This window comes from Schistocerca piceifrons, chromosome 4, assembly GCF_021461385.2.
Source record: "Schistocerca piceifrons isolate TAMUIC-IGC-003096 chromosome 4, iqSchPice1.1, whole genome shotgun sequence".
NCBI lineage: Eukaryota > Metazoa > Arthropoda > Insecta > Orthoptera > Acrididae > Schistocerca > Schistocerca piceifrons.
In genome coordinates this window covers 120594247-120616422 of record NC_060141.1, presented here as the reverse complement: position 1 = coordinate 120616422, position 22176 = coordinate 120594247, and the positions used below count along the sequence as shown (strand labels likewise).

The following is a 22176-nucleotide window of genomic DNA, read 5'->3' as shown; positions in this document are numbered from 1 at the left end:
CACATGCGCGGAGTGGGCAATATGGTTGCAGACTACCTGTCCTGCCCAGTGACCATGACCATTCAACTGGATTTTGGTAACCTCGCAAATGCACAGGCAACAGATACCAACCTGGAATGATTCTTGTCAGGCAGTGACACGAGATTACAACTACAACAATGCCCAGTGCTTGGGACCAGGAAACTAGCTTGGTGTGATGTGTCAATGGGGAGGCAATGACCTTTTGTCCCTGCCAACTATTGCTGAACAATATTTGACTTGCTCCATAACTTGGCTCACCCCCAAGCGGGCCCCATGATGCTACTTGGATATGAGTGTGCATTCCTTGCCAGAAGGCAAAGACAGGATGACATAACCAGCCATCGTTAGGGAGGTTACCTGTACCAAAGAGTAATTTTTGCCATGCACATATAGATTTAGTGGGGTCACGCCTTGAATCTAGTGGATTTTGTTATATCCTATTGGTCATTGACTGAACAACTCGGTGGGTGGAGACCACCTCACTCAGGGACATATCAGCGGAGACTGTGGCGAGATCATTTATTGATTTATGGATAGCGAGACTTGGCTGCCCTGAGTCACTAACAACCGATCAGGGCAGACAATTCAAATTGACCCTGTTTACAGAACTGTGCCACCTCTGCAGCTGCCACCGATTCCATACTACAGCCTACCATCCACAGTCAAATGGTCTAGTGGAACGGTGGCACCGCCTACTGAAAATAGCACTGGTGTGCCATGACAACGAATGGTCAGAGGCCCTACTCTGGGTGCTGCTGGGTATCAGAACGGCCCACCAAAGAGGATCTCAGCACCTCGCTAGCAGAGATCCTCTATGGCAAAGTGAATAGCCTGTGAACAGAATTTGTCCCACAGATAACGGATGAAGACAATGAGTACCTCCGGACCTCTTATGATGGGTTAGAGAACAGATACAGAGCATCAGAGTCCCACTGCCATCTCACCACACAACACCCACTATATTTGTGCACAAAAACCTACAGACTTGCACTCATGTAATGCTATGCACAGACGCCATCAAGCCAGCACTGCATTCAGTGTACAATGGACCATATAAAGTACTAAGACCGAGACCCAATACATTCAAAATCATGCTAGCCAGCAAAACCACCACTGTGCCTGTCTTTAGAGTGAAACCAGGGGAACAATACCACCCTTTTGACCTCACACCACGACACAACCCCCTTTTCCATCACAGTTGATGTCAAGCACTACCTTCCAGAAGGTATTACAGTGTCTCTACATGATACAACAATCGTGGTATCAGCCATATATGAAACTGACAGGTCAGCCACAGGAGGGTGTCACGATTATTGTACCAATCCACACCAATACCACAGTCAGTTGATGCAACTGCACTGTTATCTGTGCTATTCAGGGATGGCATCCTGCATGTGTCAGCCCCAGACCACAACATGGAAAACCAGACAGAGGATCAGCCTACATCCCCATCACAGGATCACATACAACCACCAGTGGAGGACCTAATGATGGCACCTCCAGTACCACCTACTCGGCCAGTACTGACGTCATGAACAGGCAGACTGCTGTGCCAACTAAGGCATCTAGACAAGTACAAGCTAGACATCATCTCAAGAGATGACCTGCACCACACCACAACACGACTTCATCACTCCATGCCTTTGAGGCACATATTGTGTATGTGAATCGATAACGTTGACAGTCATTACACATCATGAACATCATGTTTGTTACCCAAATCCTACAAACATATAGGAAGCTGGAAGTATGAAAATAGCCATTCTACCTTTGCTGACCACTTGATAAAACATGGACGTGAACCACCAAACATGGAATTAGAGTGAACAATCACAACATTACAAGAAAACTTCCAGGTACAAAGAGCCCTCACAATGGAAAAGAAAATAATAAATGACCAAATCAATATAAGCAATAACTCACTGATAATGTTAGATGGTAAAACAATAACAAGCAGCAAACTAAAACAAACCAGAGTAAGTAAGTAATTAATTAGTCTTCCTCTCCCCCCTCCTCTCTCTCTCTCTCTCTCTCTCTCTCTCTCTCTCTCTCACTCACTCACTCACTCACTGTCACACACAAACAAACACACACACACACACACACACACACACAAGTCCAATTAAAAAAAAGAACCAGGCTCTCACAAGGTATGACACAGCCGCATATAACAAAATACACACACACACACACACACACACACACACACACACACACACACACACACACAAAATATAAATGAAAAATAGCAAACCACACTCACGAACACAAACAAAAGACAGGACAGTTGGCAACACTACACACTGTAAACTTACACATGTTAAACATAAAATGAAAAGTGCAAGTGATTTGCTGGAATAAATGTGAGTGAAGAAGGAGCCAGAAATTGGCCAACTGGAGCATGGGGACCCAATAGACACATCTCCAGGACCACACATGTGGAGTAACAACACTGGATATCATAATTAACGTGAAACGATAATTTAACCTAACAAAATCTGTGCTACAAAAGTTCTTTCTAATCTCAAAACAAGAGAAAACCATGACAAAATGTAACATAGTAATGTGTTATATAGTTACTACATAATAAATTTATTACATGTAATAAAAAGAAACATATTAAAGGCCGCTAAAGATGCTTCATAAATAAAAGATGTGAAATGCATATGGCGAAAAACAAACTGCCTTTCATTTAATTGCGTAGATGAACATACCTCCAGGAATAATAGTAATATGTTTATTCAGTTTGTATTATTTAGAACTGATGTAAATATTATTAAAATATGAGACCTACTGTAAATTTTAATTGGAATCCTTGTGGAGAAAGTTATTTGTAGTAGTCAAAGTGGTTTCTATTGATGTATATATTAACTGACCAACTTTCATCATCTAATATGGCAGAGGCCTGAGTAAGTAAATAGCCAAGATGGCAATTTGAAGGCAAGTTGGGCACCATAGCAGTTTTCCTGGAGTCCACAGGCAGGACACTAGCTGGAAGAAAAGATACTGTGTAGTTACTCTGCAAGGACACCTCTTGGGAAGTAAAAGGCTGTCATGTATCCTGAAATAATGCTACATATTTCTTTTTGTTGCTGCACAATCATCTTGATAAACAGCATATTGATTGGGCTGCAAAAGATTGCCTCCAACTAGAGACAGATTTTGGATACATTATTAAATGTAGGAAAATTTGATGTCGAAAGGAATGTTAACAACAAAGGTCTGAAAGCACTAGACAGGCTCCTAACCATGTACCAAGAGAAGGGCATAACGCCAACAGTTGTTGATGCCAAGTGTGTCATGTTACCTGGCTCAGCTGTTGTCAACCCAGACCCTCCACCTACAGACTGGGCAAGAGCAAAGCACATCTGGAGTCTGTCACAGTTGCTGACTTCACTACTAGCCAGTGAGAAATGACTTTTGTGCTTATTTTCTGTATGGACCTTGGAATCTATAGGAGCTTGACAGCAGAATGACTATGAAAAACAGTCTGGAAATGTACCTGTAAATGTGGGCACCATTTTGTTTCTTCCTGATGAAACTTCAAATTAAATCCATGTGAAAGCAACTCAGTGAGACAATGTGCCTAGGGAGGTGTAAAAGCACTCTTCTCAGAACCACAGAAGCATGAGTTATGAACACTTTTGTACCAGTAATTGAAAGCCCATAGTGCACAGTGTTTTTTTTTTACCCTACTTAAAAGGCCAAATGAGTTTGCAGTAACTGTACAAATAAACGAGTATTTATGAGGAATATCAATATCTACAATACTTCTGCCCTCTTTGTACTAACTCCATAGCCTAGCTCCAAGTATTAGGAAATGCAACCTCAGTAGAACCTCCCACTGGTGCTTGAAAAGATAAGAATAAGGTGAGATTTATGTCAACATCCAGTAGAGTTAATATTGTGTATTTTGCACTATTTCACTGATATAGAACCTCTCTTACAGTGATCAAAAGCTTAACAGAGATCTGTAAAAAGGCAAGTATGTTGTATGCTGAAAGTTCAATTCTAATATTTTCTTTTTTCTATTTTTGTTATCAATGCAGTGTTTGGAAGTAGTGTGGTAGCATTCAATTGCTAGAAAATGGAAAGATATCTACTACAGGAAAAAATATCTGTAACAAGAGAATGAAGCTACCACATTAAAACAGTATTTCTTTTATGATAGTGGATGTTTTACTTTTGCCTTTAAATCAAAACTAAAATGCAAATACAACAGTAACTACTTACCAGCCAGATGAAAAACACTGTCACCTGTATGCACTGTAAATATTCATTGCACATTTTTGGGATCTTCAGAAACACCATTTTTGACTATGTTATGATGATTTGAAAATGGGTATCAGCCCAAAACTAGTCATCAAATGAATAAAAAGTAAAAATTTGCAACTTGAACTGATTCTTTTGTTCTACTGATTAACACCAGTTGCTGACCCAAGCTACTCAAGCATACTCAAAGTTCATACAAATGTAGTAAAAGACAGATTGCTACTTACCATATAGAAGATATGGTAAGTTGGAGACATGCACAATTAAAAGATACTTTCCCACCTGCCTGCATCTTATCGTGTCTTCTTATGGTAAGTAGCAATCTGTCTTTTCCTACACTGTTGTGTATAAAAACACAGATGCAGAATGTAAGAGCTAATTTTCCTATTGCTGCCAGGAAATCAATCACATCATAATTTTCCATGTTTCAAGTGTGTGGCTGAAACAGGTCATCACAAGCCAACAAAATAATTTTGGAGACTATTCGAAGTTTAGAGACTTACCCGGATATAAAAGTCTCCTCTCACTCCAGTTATTTCCTCAATTCCAGCCATAAGGTTTGTTATTACCTAAACAAAAATACAAAAAAGGATTACTTTTTTGTCAATATTGTGATTCACAGTTTTAAGTGTAACTATTGTGTATAGGATTTTTGCTCAGCTAGCTGCAAATGACTGCATATAGCAATGAAACAAGTATCTAAATTTAGCCATCACCACAGTTTAACTTAATAATGGTTCATCATAAAAGCTGACTTACTGTCTACTGTCTGTATTATTCAGGGATGCAACATGTGCTCTGAGTAATAATAAAGAATGGAAAACACTGGTTGCCAGACAATTTTTGGATCTCCTGGCTGAAGAACATGATGCCTATCTTTACAGAGAATTTAATTAGCTCTTCTTAGGGCCTTCTGACAAGAAATCTTGGACCATCTATCAAGATCTGACAACTCAACACAGAAGGGATAAGCTGGGCCAAATGCTAGGTCTTGCATAAAATTCTGGTAGATAATGATATTGACATCTTAGCAATTTAGGAAAACCATTTTTACTGTGAAGACCAGGTAACCAAAACAGAGAAAATACCAGGATATGACCAGCCAAATATCATCATATGCATGGACCTGCTATATTTGTCTGCTCCTCTGTGGAAAATGGAAATGAGCGTTTGGCGCCATTGGCAGGGAGGCCCCTTATGGGGCAGGTCTGGCCGCCTTGGTGCAGGTCTTATTACATTTGATGCCACACTGGGCAACCTGCGTGCCAGATGGGGATGAAATGATGATGAAGACAACACAACATCTAGTCACTGAGTGGAGAAAATCCCTGACCCAGCCGGGAATCGAACTCGGGCCCACAGGACAGCAATCCGTCAACGCTGACCACTCAGCTATTGGGGTGGACCTCCTCTGTGGAACATACCCACCTGATTAAGACAGCCATCACCAACAACGCTAACACAATCATCATCAAATTGGGAGAAATAACTATCAGTAATGTATGTAAACCTCCTGCCACTGATTGGACACCTGACACTCTACCTCTACTGCCCTACCCAACAATTTATGTGGGCAACTTTAACAATCCTCACACACAATGGAAATAAAGAACCAACTTTAGCCATGGAGAAACACTAATATCCTGGGATGATGGTAACAATCTGTTTCTGCTATTTGATGCAAAGAGAGAACGGGTCTTTTAAATCAACAGATTAAAACCTAGAATATGACCCTGATTTGTGCTTTGTAAGCCAAAACAATGAGAACATACTGCTGAAAGAGACACACGCAACACTTCAAGACTTTCCACACAGCCAACATCAACCTCGCCTAATTGAAATATGAAAAGGCATCCCCTGGTCAGGTCCAAGCATACCCTTGATCAGGTTCTATCCCTGTCCAAAATGGAATTTTAAGAAGACAGACTGGAAGAACTTATCCAATCACCTTGATAATTATGTAGGCTGGATTCCACCTATTATCAAAAGCTAACAAAGGTTAACATGAGCAATAACTGAATCAGCAAGAAAGACCATCCATAGATTATTCTGCAAGTTGTAAGTACCAGGATGGAATGCTCAGTGTGAAGAACTATACGAGGAGTTGCACTTTCAACATTGTAGCACAGTCAGCAATTGTGATAATCTAATATATAAGAAACTATCAGTCTCGATTGCGGTAATGAAACCAACCTTTACCTAGGTTTCAGCCCAAATAATTGAGCCTCTATTGAGGCTGATAGTTTCTTGTGTATACACAGAGTTCCTCCAATGAAGGCTCAGGGAGATAGCTGATGATCTGCTATACATACTGGACATGGCTTGACATGAGAAATGGACAGAAACAGCTTTGACCCAGGGCTTCAAAAGATCTAGCAGAGAAGCCTGGGCTTACAGTAATTAGGCAGAAGTCATAAGGATGCTAGAGGTGAGGTGGCCTTGCACTCAAACAGGATTGCAAATCACAATGTGATCACATTGCCAACGATGTCTGTAGGAGTGATTTGTCTAGTGATGTCCAAAATCTGAAGGTGGTATTGGACTCTAATAACAGCAAACACATGATCATCATTGAAATACCACTTAAATATGACATAAAAGACTCATGTGTAAATAGAGAAATTATTTATTCCATGAAACAGTTTGAGGAGGTATGCAAAATGTATCAAAACACTCAGTTTCTATCTGTTGACTACCTGCACAGAGACAGTTTCACAAAGCATGGAATGCACATAAATGGAAAGGTAAGAGACTTCTCAGCTATAAAATTCTGGAAATGTTGATCACAGCTAGCAAAAGAATAAATGATGTGTCTAAAGTAGCAGAACCAACTGTAGGATGCCAATCACAAACAATAGCACAGTAGGCATCACCTACTGCAGCAGCTACTGCCACTTCAGCAGAACCAACACCAGCAGCAGGTAAATCAGCATTACACAAAAACAAAACTATTATCAGAAGCAGCAGCAACAACCATGGTTAGCACACTGGACTCGCATTCGGGAGGACGACGGTTCAATCCCGTCTCCGGCCATCCTGATTTAGGTTTTCCGTGATTTCCCTAAATCGTTTCAGGCAAATGCCGGGATGGTTCCTTTGAAATGGCACGGCCGATTTCCTTCCCAATCCTTCCCTAACCCGAGCTTGCGCTCCGTCTCTAATGACCTCGTTGTCGACGGGACGTTAAACACTAACCACCACCACCACCACCACCACCACCACCACCATTGGCAACAGCAGCAGAGCCACAGTCACCAGTGGCAGCAGCATCCCCAGAATCATTATTAACAGAAACACAGGCCACAAGGGAAGAATCAACACCAATAACGGAAAATGCTGCATCAACACTAGCAGAAGTAGTAGGAGCCACTCATCCCCTTAGTGTACCATCTGAAGGAGCAGCCAACCTTGGAAAAATCATCAAATGGTCGTATACTGAGGAAGATTTTTTGCTGAAGGGCTGCAGGAAAACCATAGTAGGATAAGTACAGTTGTAATGTACTTACATACTAATGTGCTGTCTCTTAAGAATAAACTTAATGAACTTCACTATTGGCTGGAAAACTTAAATTGCAGTGTGATTTCAATAAATGAAAACTGGCTTAGCAATGAGGAACTAATATTAAGTGTAACTTTTGAATATGAATTGGCAACCAGCTACTGTTGAACAAGTATTAAACATGGTGGTGTATCTGTGTGTGTTAAAAATAGTATGAACCTAAAGATGTAAGTGGACTATACATAGAAGCAAAATTTGAAGCTGCAACCATAATGTTGCCAAAACAGGAAATTATAATAGCTTCAGTATGCCACCCACAAAACTCAGTGAAGACCTGTTTGAGGAGCTTCTGGAGAAATTGATACTCTTGTTATTCAAATACAAAGATTACAGAATAATAATGTTTGGTGATATCAATATACACATTAGATTTAGTAATAGAAATGCTGGTCACTTGCTAAATACGTGAAGACCCCTTAACTTCAGTTGCATAAATGACAAACCCACAAGACAGGAAGCAAACATAGATAACATAATATGTAATTTTTACCTAAAGAAAACAGAATTTGACACTGTCAAGCCAGGCATTTCAGATCATGAGGGACTTTGTCTCAGACAAACTCTTTACAGTAAAGCAACTGAAACTTCCGCAGACTGAAGAAAAATTATAGGACCAATTAATGAATCAAAGCTGAACAAGTTGATAAGTATTGAATTTAATAAAATGGGGTAAAATAATAACCACTGCAGGTGCAAATGAATCTACCAACAAATTTTTAGAACTGTTAACTGAAAATTTTGAAGCATGTTGTCCAAAACGTTGCAAGAAAATATCAAAGCAAAATCGTTACACCAATCCACAAAATCTAAAAAGCTGTTACACCCCACATCTAAGTAGAATAAGGATCATAATGCTTCTATGTCATGATAGCTCTCAGCACAATAATGCTGACAAGGAAATGTATATGAAAGTGCAAAAGATTTACAGGACTGAATCCAAGGCAGCTAAGTGCAAAGCAAATGATACATATATACTAAACTCAGAGAATAAATGCAAAGCTGCATGGGAAATTATTAAAACAGAAATAAACTGTGATGATAAAGTATACCAGACACCAATTCCACCTGATATTCTAAATGCACATTTTGTCAGTCCTCAATCAGATAACAGCATACTGGAAGATGTGAGTAAGGCAGAGGCACTGCTGTCAGAAATGAAAAGTAAGCAGACAGACAGCTTTCACTAGACTCATATAACTGAAAAGATGCTCAATGAATCAATAGCTAAGCTCAGTAATTCTAGAGCAGAGGAGTACTATGGTATCTCAAATTACGTTATTAAATATATCAGACATGAAATTGTAATGCCACTGACTAAAATAATCAACAAAATTTTAAATGAAGGTAAATATCTAGAATGATTAAAAATATCCTTAGTTAAACCAGTACATAAGAAAGGAGATATAGCATCTCCAGATAACTATCGACCACTATCACTTATACCTATAATATCAAAAATAATAGAATACTGCATGCATAAACAAATGAGTCAATATTTTGAACATAATGATATACTTACCTCCTCACAGTATGGTTTCAGATCCAGCCTTTTCACAGTCAAAGCAGTTGAGTTGAGAGTATGGTAGCAAAAATATACAATTGTATTGAAAATAAAGATATTATCTGTGCAACACTGTTGGACCTCAGGAAAGCTTTTAACGTGGTTTCCCACAATATTCTCACAAAAAAGCTCTACCACTATGAAGTGAGAGAGAATCCTCTATACCTAATTCAGTCTTACTTGGACAACAAAAAACAGTTAGTTAAGGTAAATAATCAAATGTCACAATGTCTTCCAGTTGTAAAGGGTGTACCTCAAGGATCTGTTCTTGGACCTTTCCTTCTCATTATTTATATGACTGATTTACCTGCAGTTGTACCATGTGATGCAGTGCTATATGCTGATGACACAACACTCATCACATGTGAAACCAACCTTGAAAATGTGCAACACGGCATGGCAGTGGCAATGAAGAGATGCACTACTTGGTTTGAGGTAAATGTACTGCAGAAGAGTGATACTAAAACTGAATCAATTGTATTCAGTCTGAATGCTCAGTCATGATAATGAAATAGTAAAATTATTAGGAATTCATATAGATCAAAAGCTCAGCTGGAATACCCACACAGGGAAGTTATATGGAAAATTGGCATGTGTCATCTATGTGCTGTACAAGATCAGGAGCAGTGTCAGTAGAGAACTTCTGCTATATGCATATTTTGTATTCTTCTGCACCCACCTGAGTTATGGAATACTTTTATGAGGCAATTCCATAGGCTCAAAATTAGTGTTTAAATGGCAAAAGAAAGCCATAAGGTGCATAGCAGGACTTAGCCCATATGAATAATGTCAAGATTATTTTAAGAAATTAAATATAATGAGAGTGCCTGGCCTGTATATTTACAAGTGCCTTATCTTTGTTAAAGAGAATTTGAGTAAATTTGACTTAGGAAGATAGTTCATGACCATCACATAAGAAGTGGACATACAATTAAAATGCCATATGCTAGGCTTGCAAAGCCACATAACAGTTACAAATATCTTGGTCCTGTCTACTTCCACAAATTTCCTACAAATGCCTACACAGTGCCAGTAAATAAATTCAAAACTAGTCTTCTGAAGTGGGTGAAAGGTAAAGTAATTTACTCTGCTCAAGAATTCCTTGAGTATGTGACGCACTTTTGTTATGAGAATGAACAACAAATTAGCTGCAAACTATACATACACCACACTGCGCAACTATTTTATTACTGTTTCATGTATTTATTGTCAATTATCTGTTTCATTATTTGTCTGTCATTTATCTTGTAATTGATCTGTTAGGAGACTTTTTGTTGTTATTGACATTTGCATGATGATGCACTTTCAATTCTTTAAGCTCACTACCCTTTATGTAATGTGGTTTTCTCACGATGTATGGCTGCCACTACATCGGCCCTTATGTGATTTTGTCTGGCTCTAAAATGTTGGTTCCCTGCGAATATGTATTAACTGGATTGTGGACCAGGGTTCGCAATTCTGTCTTAAGAGCCATTATTGTCAATTTTAAAGTCTGACATATATACCGTGTGTGGGCTTCACTAATATAGTAACATAATTTTTTATATTCTGGCTGTACATCCCACTGTGCGTAACTCTCTCGGCGTAAGCGCCACCTGACTTTTTGATGTATAACTACATTAATTGTACCAAGGCTCCCATACCATTATAACGGGAGTGTTAAATGCTTTCCTTCTTTTTATTGTTACTTTATCTAGGGATGCTATTAATACTGATAATTTACACGTTGCTTTTGTACGCCAATCGGCACATGGTTCGCACCATGAGTGCCACCTGCCCTGGCCGCAGAGTAACTACGCTGGCCGATTACACTCAGTCGGTTGTGAGCTCTGCAACATCCATGTACTAATTTATATTTACGTGACAAACCCTATTTCTAGGGCTATATTTTAATTTTGACAAATGGATCTATGCCGACATTTGTAAAAACGGCGATGATACATCAGTCCATACTAATGTAAAATTGTAAGTACCAGACGTCGTTCTCATATTTTTGTAATGCAAGAGCTCCCTAATTTGTGTTAAAATCTATTCTTGATTTAAGTTTCATACCTTTCTAATGTAAGCTATGATGTTCATTGTCCTTAGGCCACCTTCTGAAGAAGACAAATTTAAATTTATTGAAACCTAGGTAAAGAATTCTTTATCCAATGCAACTGGTCGGCTGTTTATAATTTTATTATTTGCATAAATATTTATTGTATCCATCTTGTATTATTATATTGTGATTAATGATGTTTGTCCAAGTTATTATTATAGTGTTAACACTGACAACACCAATTGCAAGTAAATATGCTCAAAGGTGGAATAAAACATTTGTATTTATATTTGTACATTGTGACTACTTGAAGAACCCCATGGGACAAAGCACATACCATGTGTATCAGTCATTAATTCACAGCTCTGAAGACACCTATCCCCCACCAGACAGTATTTTGCAGTCATTTAGTGTCAAGGAAATAACAATGGCACTCAAAGAAGTTAAAGCAGGAAACACACCAGGACCTCATGGAAATCGTCCTGAATTGATGCTGAACAGTGGTCAATGTACCAAAAAATGGCTAGCAGAGTTCCTTACTGATATCAGATTGAGAGGAATGAAACAGTCCAAAGTTATCATTATCCTTGAGCCTCGAAGACCAAGCAACGAGCTGAAAAGCCATCACCCAATAGCCCTTCTTAGTTCAACATACAAGCTTCTTGAAACAGTCATCCGAAAAAGAATCTCTGCTATAATAGTTGACAAAATTCTGACTGAACAAGCTAGTTTTCATCTAGGAAGAAGCTATATAGACCAGATAATATCACTCACAACCTACACAGAAGCAGGCTTTCAAAAGAACTCAAAACATCTACTGCATTTATAAATCTCTCAGCAGCTTACGACACAGAGCCACAGTCTTCTCTGCAGAGTCATTTAAATAATCCCATGCAGGAAAACAGTCAAGCTTATTAGTAGCATGTTTGTTGGTAGCTCATACTGCACAACAGGATAAGTTCTTCAAGGGTGTTAAATGATGGACTACCTCAGGGATCTCCCCTTGCTGCACTACTGTTTAGTCTGTACATTTCCATTATGCCTGAAACTACGTCTCATAAGTTTGGATATGCTGATGAGTGGGTGCTGGCTGTGGGATATCAAAATTTCAAAGAAACGGAAGTCAGCTTAACATCTGATTTGGAAATATGGGAACTTATTTTTGGAGATGGAGAATGAAACCAAATCCAACATAGACAGAGATGGCTTGCTTTCATTTGCACAACAAAATGATGAATAAATGAATGCAGGTCCATGTTGGTGACTGAATACTTTCCTTCTCACCCTGTCTGGTAAGTCTCCCCTGACCTTGGGTGCTGCATGAATTTTCTAAACTGTGTCCCTTTCCCTAAACATCTCCAGTCCTTTTCCTTCACCCCTATTCCTTCCCCGTCAACTCTTCTGCCACAAGAAGGAGCCACTGGCTCTGAAAGCATGTAAAAGTTAAACCTTTATGTGTGTGTGTTCTCCTGCCGCCACTTGGTGACTAGATTTTTTTATCTATCCATTTATATTACATTGTCAATAATTTATTATTTTCCTTGTTATGTGTTGTTATTTGCATTGTATTTAATATTGTGTGTAAAAGCCATATGACAAATAAATAAATGTATTACACACTGCTGAGTGCAGAGAGTGAGAGGGATAAGAACATTTGGAAAGACAAAATCAATTTTGATCTGATGACAGTTCATGCCACCAGGGGAATAATAAAAGTAGTGATAATGGTTTCAAAGTCATCTACTAGCAGGTGGTGTACTAATGTAGCTACCAGTGTGCTATCTGTGTCTACTCTTCAAAAAGGAAATGCTTGTTTGTTGCAAATATTTAGTGCAAGCAGACACAAAGCCATGGAGATGTACTTGTGCTTTCTAAGTCAACTGAGCAAGTTTGAGAAGAGCCAAGCTGTGCCCTCCTGAGTGGCAGGATGGTCCTTTTAGATAATGCCACAGAAGATGGACCTGTCACATTGGTTGTGCAACAATGCTGGCAACAGTGGACATTCTCACATTTATGGGTGAGATTTTGGGAAACCATGGATCACAGACAGACAGCAAGGTCATCTGACAGACAGCAAGATCATCTTTTCATAAAGGCAGTAATGGAACACTTTACAGCTTTCACAGCATAAATAAGTGCAGTTATAATTCCAGAAATGTCTTCATGAACTGTTGAAAACCAGTTGCCAACAGTGGGACTGTTGGCACGCACACCTCAAGCTCATCTTCCAGTCACAGCACAGCATCAACATACATGGGTTGACCAGTGTCACCAGAGGATGAAATTGAAGGTCTGCAGAGATTAATGCAGATCTTGTCTGCATGCAACTGAAAGTCATTCACGCATATGACACAGATCTGGTGAGTTCTGTTTCAGAGAGTGCTTTTGTGCAGGGGACGTTCTTCCCATTTCAGGCCTTGTGGTCTTGGGAGGGATAAGCTAAATGTTTGTTTATCTTTGGCGTCTGTGGAGGGAATGGTGACCATCATTTGGTATGTGCAGAATGTTGTTTGACAAGTTTACCTGTTAATCTTGCAAAACAAATATAACACAAAATAGAGAGATGCAATGAAGAATAGACAAAGAAGGAACTACCGAAAATTTATTAGATGAAAAGACTATTTAGTATTTGATGTGGTAGTTCATGAAAGAACTGGTACCTTTGAACTGTACACACAGGGCCGTACATAGAGTAAGAAAAACACAGAATATAATAAGCAAGTTACTGACTCCATTTGATATACAGGATTAAAAATATTGGTACATAATATCAAAAAGATGAAGATGTTTTCAAAGCAGTCAGACTACGATGAGTACTTTTTTTAAGAAAATTGGGACCAACCAGGTAGCTGGACTGTACAGTGCAATCACTGAACATTTCTACACAATTCAAGAGCAATGAGGTAGTGCTGAAAGTGCAGTTTTCAACAGGCTACAATTGATTTATGTGTGGATACATATTATGTTTCAGCAGATTCTGTGTTGTTTGCCTTAGATGGATGATTAAATATGCAGAAGTTCCCAGTTCACTGGACATAAAATTTAAGTGTAACAATTGTGTAACTTTACTGAATTCAGAGAACGCTCTTTATATAATGGAGAAGGTAAAACTTGTTTAATGTGGATATCTTTATTAATTATAATTGACATCCTGGAGTTAGAATATACTGATAAATTTTGTTTTAATAAATTTTATAAATAAGACATTAATATGCTATTCTTTTAATTTATTTTTATTGTATGTCAGATTAAAATTTTTTGCCTTAAGTCTGTCAGCAACCTGTATATTCGCTGGAATATAAAACTCCATTATACATCCTTTGTGGAAATCAGTCTGTGCTCGACAGTACACGGTACCATATGATGGCACATGAAAATGTTACTTTTCAGGGGGATCATACCTTGGATTCTATTGATCATAGAGATAAGGGGTCAAGTGTTTTGGATAGCCCTTGGCTAGTGATCATTTGTATACCTATCAGAAGAACAGGAATACTGTAGCTATCATACAGTATGGAGTCAAAATTTCAACTTTACACACTTCCTCCAGCCCAGGCACACTGAGCAAATCATTTGGTTCTGTGGAATTAGGTGTGGTCTATGATGAGCCTTAGATGGTTTGCAAAAGCACCATTTGTTCTAGGGTGGATACTCGGAACCTCCCCCCCCCCCCCCCCCCTCAAAAAAAAAAGGGCATCACAAGCAGCAATTGTGGGGAGGGTTACTTTTGTAATTTCTGTTTGTGGTAAATCATCAAAATTTTTACCATATGCTCTTAAGATGATGTTTTCAGGAAGCTTCAAAATTTTCTTCAATATCAGTCACTGAGATCCAGAGATTCAAAGTTACCATACTTATGCATGTAAAATATGCATATAATATCAGGTCTGAGGGTTAAATGTAATTTTAACTGATGTAGGGAGCACACGGCAAGAGTCCTGGGGACACTGGAAGGAGCTCTGATGTCTCCAAGCTATTTTTTTATTGCCTTCTTTCCAACAATGAAAATTTATGACATGCTGTTTCTGTATAATGGACACTTCATGCCTATAGGGCTGTTTGAACTGGAAATTATTCAATGGTGCCATCTGGTGGTGCAAGTACCTTACAAAAAATTGTTTTGTCATATGCGATTCTTTGTGCTTGCAAACCAAAGACCACATTTTTTTGTATACTGTAGGTGTAGCCTGAAATCCTTATGTAAAGTAGCATAAAGTGAGCTTGCATTGGATGGGAGACGATTTTGTTTTAAGATTATATTATGTGTAATTCTTTGTTGTTGATATGTATCGAAGTATATAAGTTTGGCAAAGTATGTAAATAAACTGTCAAAATTTTACTAGGTTACAGAATTCATTTCATATAAGCAGCACAACCTGCTGTAACAGGTAAAAAACGGAACCAGTTGAAAAATGCTCCTGTCAGAGCACAACAAAGGAGAATATGCTCCTCCTTAAAAGCCACTGATAAAAAAGTGAGAAACCAGCTGCCTACATCCTCAATCTGCAATCCTCACCAAAAATTTTGACATGCAAACATTGGTGTTTTTTTTTGCTGAAAGGGAGTAGTGAAGAGAGAGAATGAAGGTGGAATAGAGAGGACACATAGCCAGTGGGAGAGAGAGAAGAGACAGTGATGGTTTGGGGGGGGAGGGGGGGGGGGGAACTGGCAGTGAAAGAGGAAGATAGATGGATAAAGACAATAGCAGTGGGAGCAAAAGAGAGAGGAGACAGTGGAAATGAAAGAGAGAGAGATGTATGGAGACCATATGTAGGTTTGGGACTCTGAACCCCCACTTTCCAGACTGGCTAACTTTAAAGTGAAAAAATTTGCCCACTTCTCCACACTTGCACAACCACGTTTTAAAGTTTCCCAGTCCAGGGGTCAAACCTCAAGCAAACCATCCCCAAGGACATGTTGGGAGAGGAGACTGTAAGTAACAAAGAAAGAGACAGTGGCGATGGATGAGAAAAAGAATAGGACAAAGACAATAGCAGTGGGATAGAGAGACAATGGAAGTGGAAGAAAGGAGACAGTTGTAAGGGAGAGAAAGGGATTAAGATAGTGATAATGGGAGAGGCAGGAGTTAGTGCCAACAGGAGAAAAAGAAAAGTGGGTGAGAGACATATCTAGACATTGGCAGTGAGAGGGAGATGCTGTGTATGAAGACTTGACTACAAAGAGTGATAGGGTAAAAGAATTTAGAATGATCTGTGTTAAAAGAGCATGAATATATTTGCTGTCTAAAATTACTGGTGAGGAGGGTGGAATGAGGATTAAGGCTGCTGGCTCCCCACTTCTCTGTCAGTCTTTCAAAGAGCAGCATATTTGCCTTTTTTCTGCTTTGAGAGGAACATTTCCCAACTGGTTATTTTTACTTCTAGTATGAGGGTTGTGAAATCCACAAAATACAGTTGGTGAGTAAATATACACTCCTGGAAATTGAAATAAGAACATCGTGAATTAACTGTCCCAGGAAGGGGAAACTTTATTGACACATTCCTGGGGTCAGATACATCACATGATCACACTGACAGAACCACAGGCACATAGACACAGGCAACAGAGCATGCACAATGTCGGCACTAGTACAGTGTATATCCACCTTTCGCAGCAATGCAGGCTGCTATTCTCCCATGGAGACGATCGTAGAGATGCTGGATGTAGTCCTGTGGAACGGCTTGCCATGCCATTTCCACCTGGCGCCTCAGTTGGACCAGCGTTCGTGCTGGACGTGCAGACTGCGTGAGACGACGCTTCATCCAGTCCCAAACATGCTCAATGGGGGACAGATCTGGAGATCTTGCTGGCCAGGGTAGTTGACTTACACCTTCTAGAGCACGTTGGGTGGCACGGGATACATGCGGACGTGCATTGTCCTGTTGGAACAGCAAGTTCCCTTGCCGGTCTAGGAATGGTAGAACGATGGGTTCGATGACGGTTTGGATGTACTGTGCACTATTCAGTGTCCCCTCGATGATCACCCCTTGGTAACAGTAGGAGATCGCTCCCCACACCATGATGCCGGGTGTTGGCCCTGTGTGCCTCGGTCGTATGCAGTCCTGATTGTGGCGCTCACCTGCACAGCGCCAAACGCGCATACGACCATCATTGGCACCAAGGCAGAAGCGACTCTCATCGCTGAAGATGACACGTCTCCATTCGTCCCTCCATTCACGCCTGTCGCGACACCACTGGAGGCGGGCTGCACGATGTTGGGGCGTGAGCGGAAGATGGCCTAACGGTGTGCGGGACCGTAGCCCAGCTTCATGGAGACGGTTGCGAATGGTTCTCGCCGATACCCCAGGAGCAACAGTGTCCCTAATTTGCTGGGAAGTGGCGGTGTGGTCCCCTAAGGCACTGTGTAGGATCCTACGGTCTTGGCATGCATCCGTGCGTCGCTGCGGTCCGGTCCCAGGTCGACGGGCACGTGCACCTTCCGCCGACCACTGGCGACAACATCGATGTACTGTGGAGACCTCACGCCCCACGTGTTGAGCAATTCGGCGGTACGTCCACCCGGCCTCCCGCATGCCCACTATATGCCCTCGCTCAAAGTCCGTCAACTGCACATACGGTTCACGTCCACGCTGTCGCGGCATGCTACCAGTGTTAAAGACTGCGATGGAGCTCCGTATGCCACGGCAAACTGGCTGACACTGACGGCGGCGGTGCACAAATGCTGCGCAGCTAGCGCCATTCGACGGCCAACACCGCGGTTCCTGGTGTGTCCGCTGTGCCGTGCGTGTGATCATTGCTTGTACAGCCCTCTCGCAGTGTCCGGAGCAAGTATGGTGGGTCTGACACACCGGTGTCAATGTGTTCTTTTTTTCCATTTCCAGGAGTGTATTTGCTCCTGTGTGTAAGAATACTGAGGTCCCTGAAGGGGTTTCTGCAAGATAAATTCAGGTTATTGCCTTACTGCACACTTCAGTAAAATGAATACTTTTTTAATCTTAGTTGCATTGCCCCAGAAGATTGTACCATAGGATAGTATCAAGTGCAAGTATAAAATGTACGCTAGTAATTTGGTCTGGAGGCTGAGACACAGAGAGACATATCTAAGCAAGAAGAATTGAGAATCTGGGTTAATTTATCCATGTCTAGGTGTCGCTATGTTATCCAACAGGATGCCTAGGAATTTCACACAAGTAGTTTCATTTAGTGAATGTTCATCTTCCCCTACTCTTTTCACCTGTAAATAATTTGAATTTGTTTTTAACTACATGGTATGAATTATAGTAAGTGTACTTGCACCAACCAGAGTCAATACAGAAACAGAATACTTGGTGTAACATTACTGTCAACCACTGTGGCACCACTACCCAGAGAGCACTGTGATCAGGAGCACTCTCTGACAGGACCGAACCAGAATCCAGTATGTAAACTTTCCTGTGGCTGGTCTGAGTCACTTGTGGTGTGATTTGTGAAGTGCTACTGGTTGAGTGCTACTGGTTGAGCCAAAGTGTGACTATTGTGGAATCTGATTGTCACAGTTCAAATTTTGATATGGCTTGGACTGGACTTTGCTTTCAAATATGAACTTAAATTACGTTGCACTGATTTCAAAAAGGCATTCTGAACATATCTCTTGCTGTTAATAAACTGGGGCAAGATCCCGTTATTTCAAGCATAACTCAACTTTACTAAAGTAGAGACAACTTGAGACCCATGACAGTACAAATCCAACTTTGAACATTTTTGTCAACCTTGGAGGACAGGCAAAAACCACTAACACAAACCTCACCTGTTTATCAGGAGCTAATGGGAACTATATTACAACAGTGAAAGCATTAGCAGCTGTAGCAGAAACATCTCCCATGTCATGTGTGTTTATACCTTTTGTATTGTTTAAATAACAACATGACGAGTGGGATGCTCACCACCAAAGACTGCAGTTATATTTTTCAGCTTGTACAATTTCTGGTACAGAAAAATGAAAGGCCATGTTCTTGTCTGAAAACTACAAACTTTATAATATAATATACAAAAATTGGAGTTGTTAATGAATCCAGTGTAATCAGAGTTGTTAAAAATATTTTATGTATTACAAAAACATTTTCAGTGAAGAAAAGTATTATTGCAGCCAGGGTAGACTTTTGGCTGCCGAAAAAGATCCCCAACCAATAATAAGCACACTGGGCCACCAACTTAATGGGTGTCTTTGCCACAGCTAAGAGGGAAGTCCAGTTCATCATACTGAAGTTAAGTAGAATTAAAGATTGAGTTAGGGCTCAGCAGATGCAACTTCAGTGTCCATACAGTCAAGTCACAGGATGTGGTAAGGGGACCGTTGCATAGGTTATTTGACAAGATTTGTGAAGCAAGTGCCTGAGACAATAAGGGAATGGAAAAGGTGACAGAATTAATGAAACAATATTGTTAGATGATAAAGATAAATAAGGTCCTTAGGCAATAAAGGAATGAGGCAGAGAGCAGGAGCTGTGAGGTGGAAAGGTTGATAGCTTGTGGTGGGATAGACACTGTGACATAAGAAGCCAGTGAAAGACTTAGAATGTAGTTCTGTATCTTGTAGGGAATGGCTTCCTATCCCCTCCACTCAGACCCTCTTCGATAATAGAAGAATAATGCACAACAGTAGCCAGTAAGGCAGTGTGAAGCCTCTGACACTTCCTAATGTCATAGGCTGATGGGGTCAAAGGAGAAGGCAAACAAAGTGCTATGATCAGGGTCCAGAAAGAGTCAGTCATCAAAGATATATGCAGGCAGAGTTTCATGGAGAGAGTACAGTTTAGAAATAAGAAACAGTTGTGAACAAAGGCAGCCAGAGTGCTAGGGTTGCCAGGGATGAATTAGATACCTGCAAGACTCTGCTGATCTTAAATTCCATACAAGAATTTCAGTAAGCAGATAGAACAATGATAAACAGTCAGTGTCTCTGTGTAAGGTCTTGGCTTTAGTGAATAGACACATCAGCTATGAAAGTAACTCTGGAATATCAGATTCACAATAATTGTATCTTTTGAATTGCTTATTCTCCTCATAATTCTCCAATGCTATAAAAACCCAGCTTAGGAAATTTATGACAGACAATCAAGTCTCTCTCTCACATCCATCAACTGGTTGAAATCCCTTTAACGTGAACCCCTCTGGTCAGTCCCTTGCAAGATCCATGCTCGAGACACAAATATTAGTAAATTTGGTGCCAGGTGTGGGGTCTTGTAGGTCATGTGATTAAGAATTGATAGGTTTTACTAATTGACTGTAGCACCTACAAGAGGTTGTGACTTGCAACTGTCTGAAATGACAGAGGATAGAACAGGAACAGCAGCCATTATTTGAAACAGAAGGCACCACTCCATGGAGGCAGCAGAGATGTTGAGACATGATATGGGGATTAGTAGTTTTAAATGTCTGTGTGGGTATAATTGTGCAGACTTTCTAATCAGTGATGGCACAGTGTGTATTACCTCCAACTCAGGAGTGTGTAACCACACACTGAGGAAATCAATGCTAATGCTAATAGGTGAGGCTTATAAAACTGTTCATGCAGCTCAGTGTTTGTGCATGATAAGAAGATGTCATGGCAGTCAACTCTCTGGCAGCAGTCATGCACGATGTCATACCAACTCTATCTGAGCCCCCCAGTTGTCCTATGGTCTGGATTATCTTGTAAACACCCATGGCTATGGGCCACCATGTCAGCAGCAGCGCCATTGGCTGGCTGCACATTGTTTCCTTCACCAAGCATGCAGCATGTACCCCCATCAGTGTACAACATGTAATATGCACAAAAAAGAGGCACTTGCGGGAGGTATGTTGTAGAAATTCCAATGCAAAATGTAGCAGTTCTTATGCACATATGTCGCAACCTATGGGCGTGTACCCAGTGAGTGACAGTGATAAATCTATCGAAGGGTAGATTCACAGAACACAGTTTAGCTAAAATACTTAAATATGCTGATTGCCAACCACCTTGTGAGGTTTCTGTCAGACACAGGTGCTTCTGTGCCCTTGCTATACCACTTTTTCAGGCAGCTGGGATAAATTTTTGGACCACATCATCAGGTGACCTTGCAAGGAATACTTACAGTTTACTCACAAACAAGTCAGTCAATGAGTAAATTTTCTTGTGGTAGCTGATCAAAAGGTGGACAATGTATTTGGGACAGACTCCTTCCATGTATTTTGGATTCATGATTCATGAAACAGAACATATCATGCAATCTGAAGAGCCTTGCACCACTTTAAAGACTCTCTGTGATAGATATGCTCAATCCTTCTCACCTGTACTGGAAAAGACAACTGATTTTGAAGCTCATGTCTTTCTTCGATAGCTACCCCCATTTTTTTCAAAGCTCACCCCATGCCCCCAAAACAGATCTGGATTCATTTACTCACGAAGATGTGTTAACACCTATTCCCCATAGTGAATCAGCCACTCCCTTGGTAACAGTAGGAGAACCCATTGGCACCTTGAGACTTTGTGGTGATTTCAAAGTAACAGTTAATGTACAGGCTGAAATGGAAACTTAACCCTTACCATCTGTGGATGAACTCTCTGCAAATTTTTTTAGACCACGGAACTTAATTCAGTAAAACTAATCTTGCAATTCACTTGGATGCAACATCAAAGACTTATCTCATGCCAAGTTTGCTATATGGCCTTTACCATTATAATTGTTTATCTTTTGGAATTTCTGCAGTCCCTACCATATTTCAGATTTTTATGAATCACATATTATCAGGTGTGTCACATACCAT

The 22176-nt window shown here is 40.3% G+C and overlaps 1 protein-coding gene across 2 annotated transcripts in view; it reads right to left on the bottom strand.

Moving 5' to 3' along the window:
* The window catches only part of LOC124794862 (Na(+)/H(+) exchanger beta-like), a 677818-nt gene that overhangs the window by 35389 nt on the left and 620253 nt on the right, over positions 1-22176 (bottom strand). For both annotated transcript variants that reach the window (XM_047258533.1, XM_047258534.1), the window contains one exon: positions 4797-4862. In XM_047258533.1, the coding sequence (XP_047114489.1) occupies positions 4797-4862 (66 nt within the window). The remainder of the gene's footprint in view (positions 1-4796; positions 4863-22176) is intronic.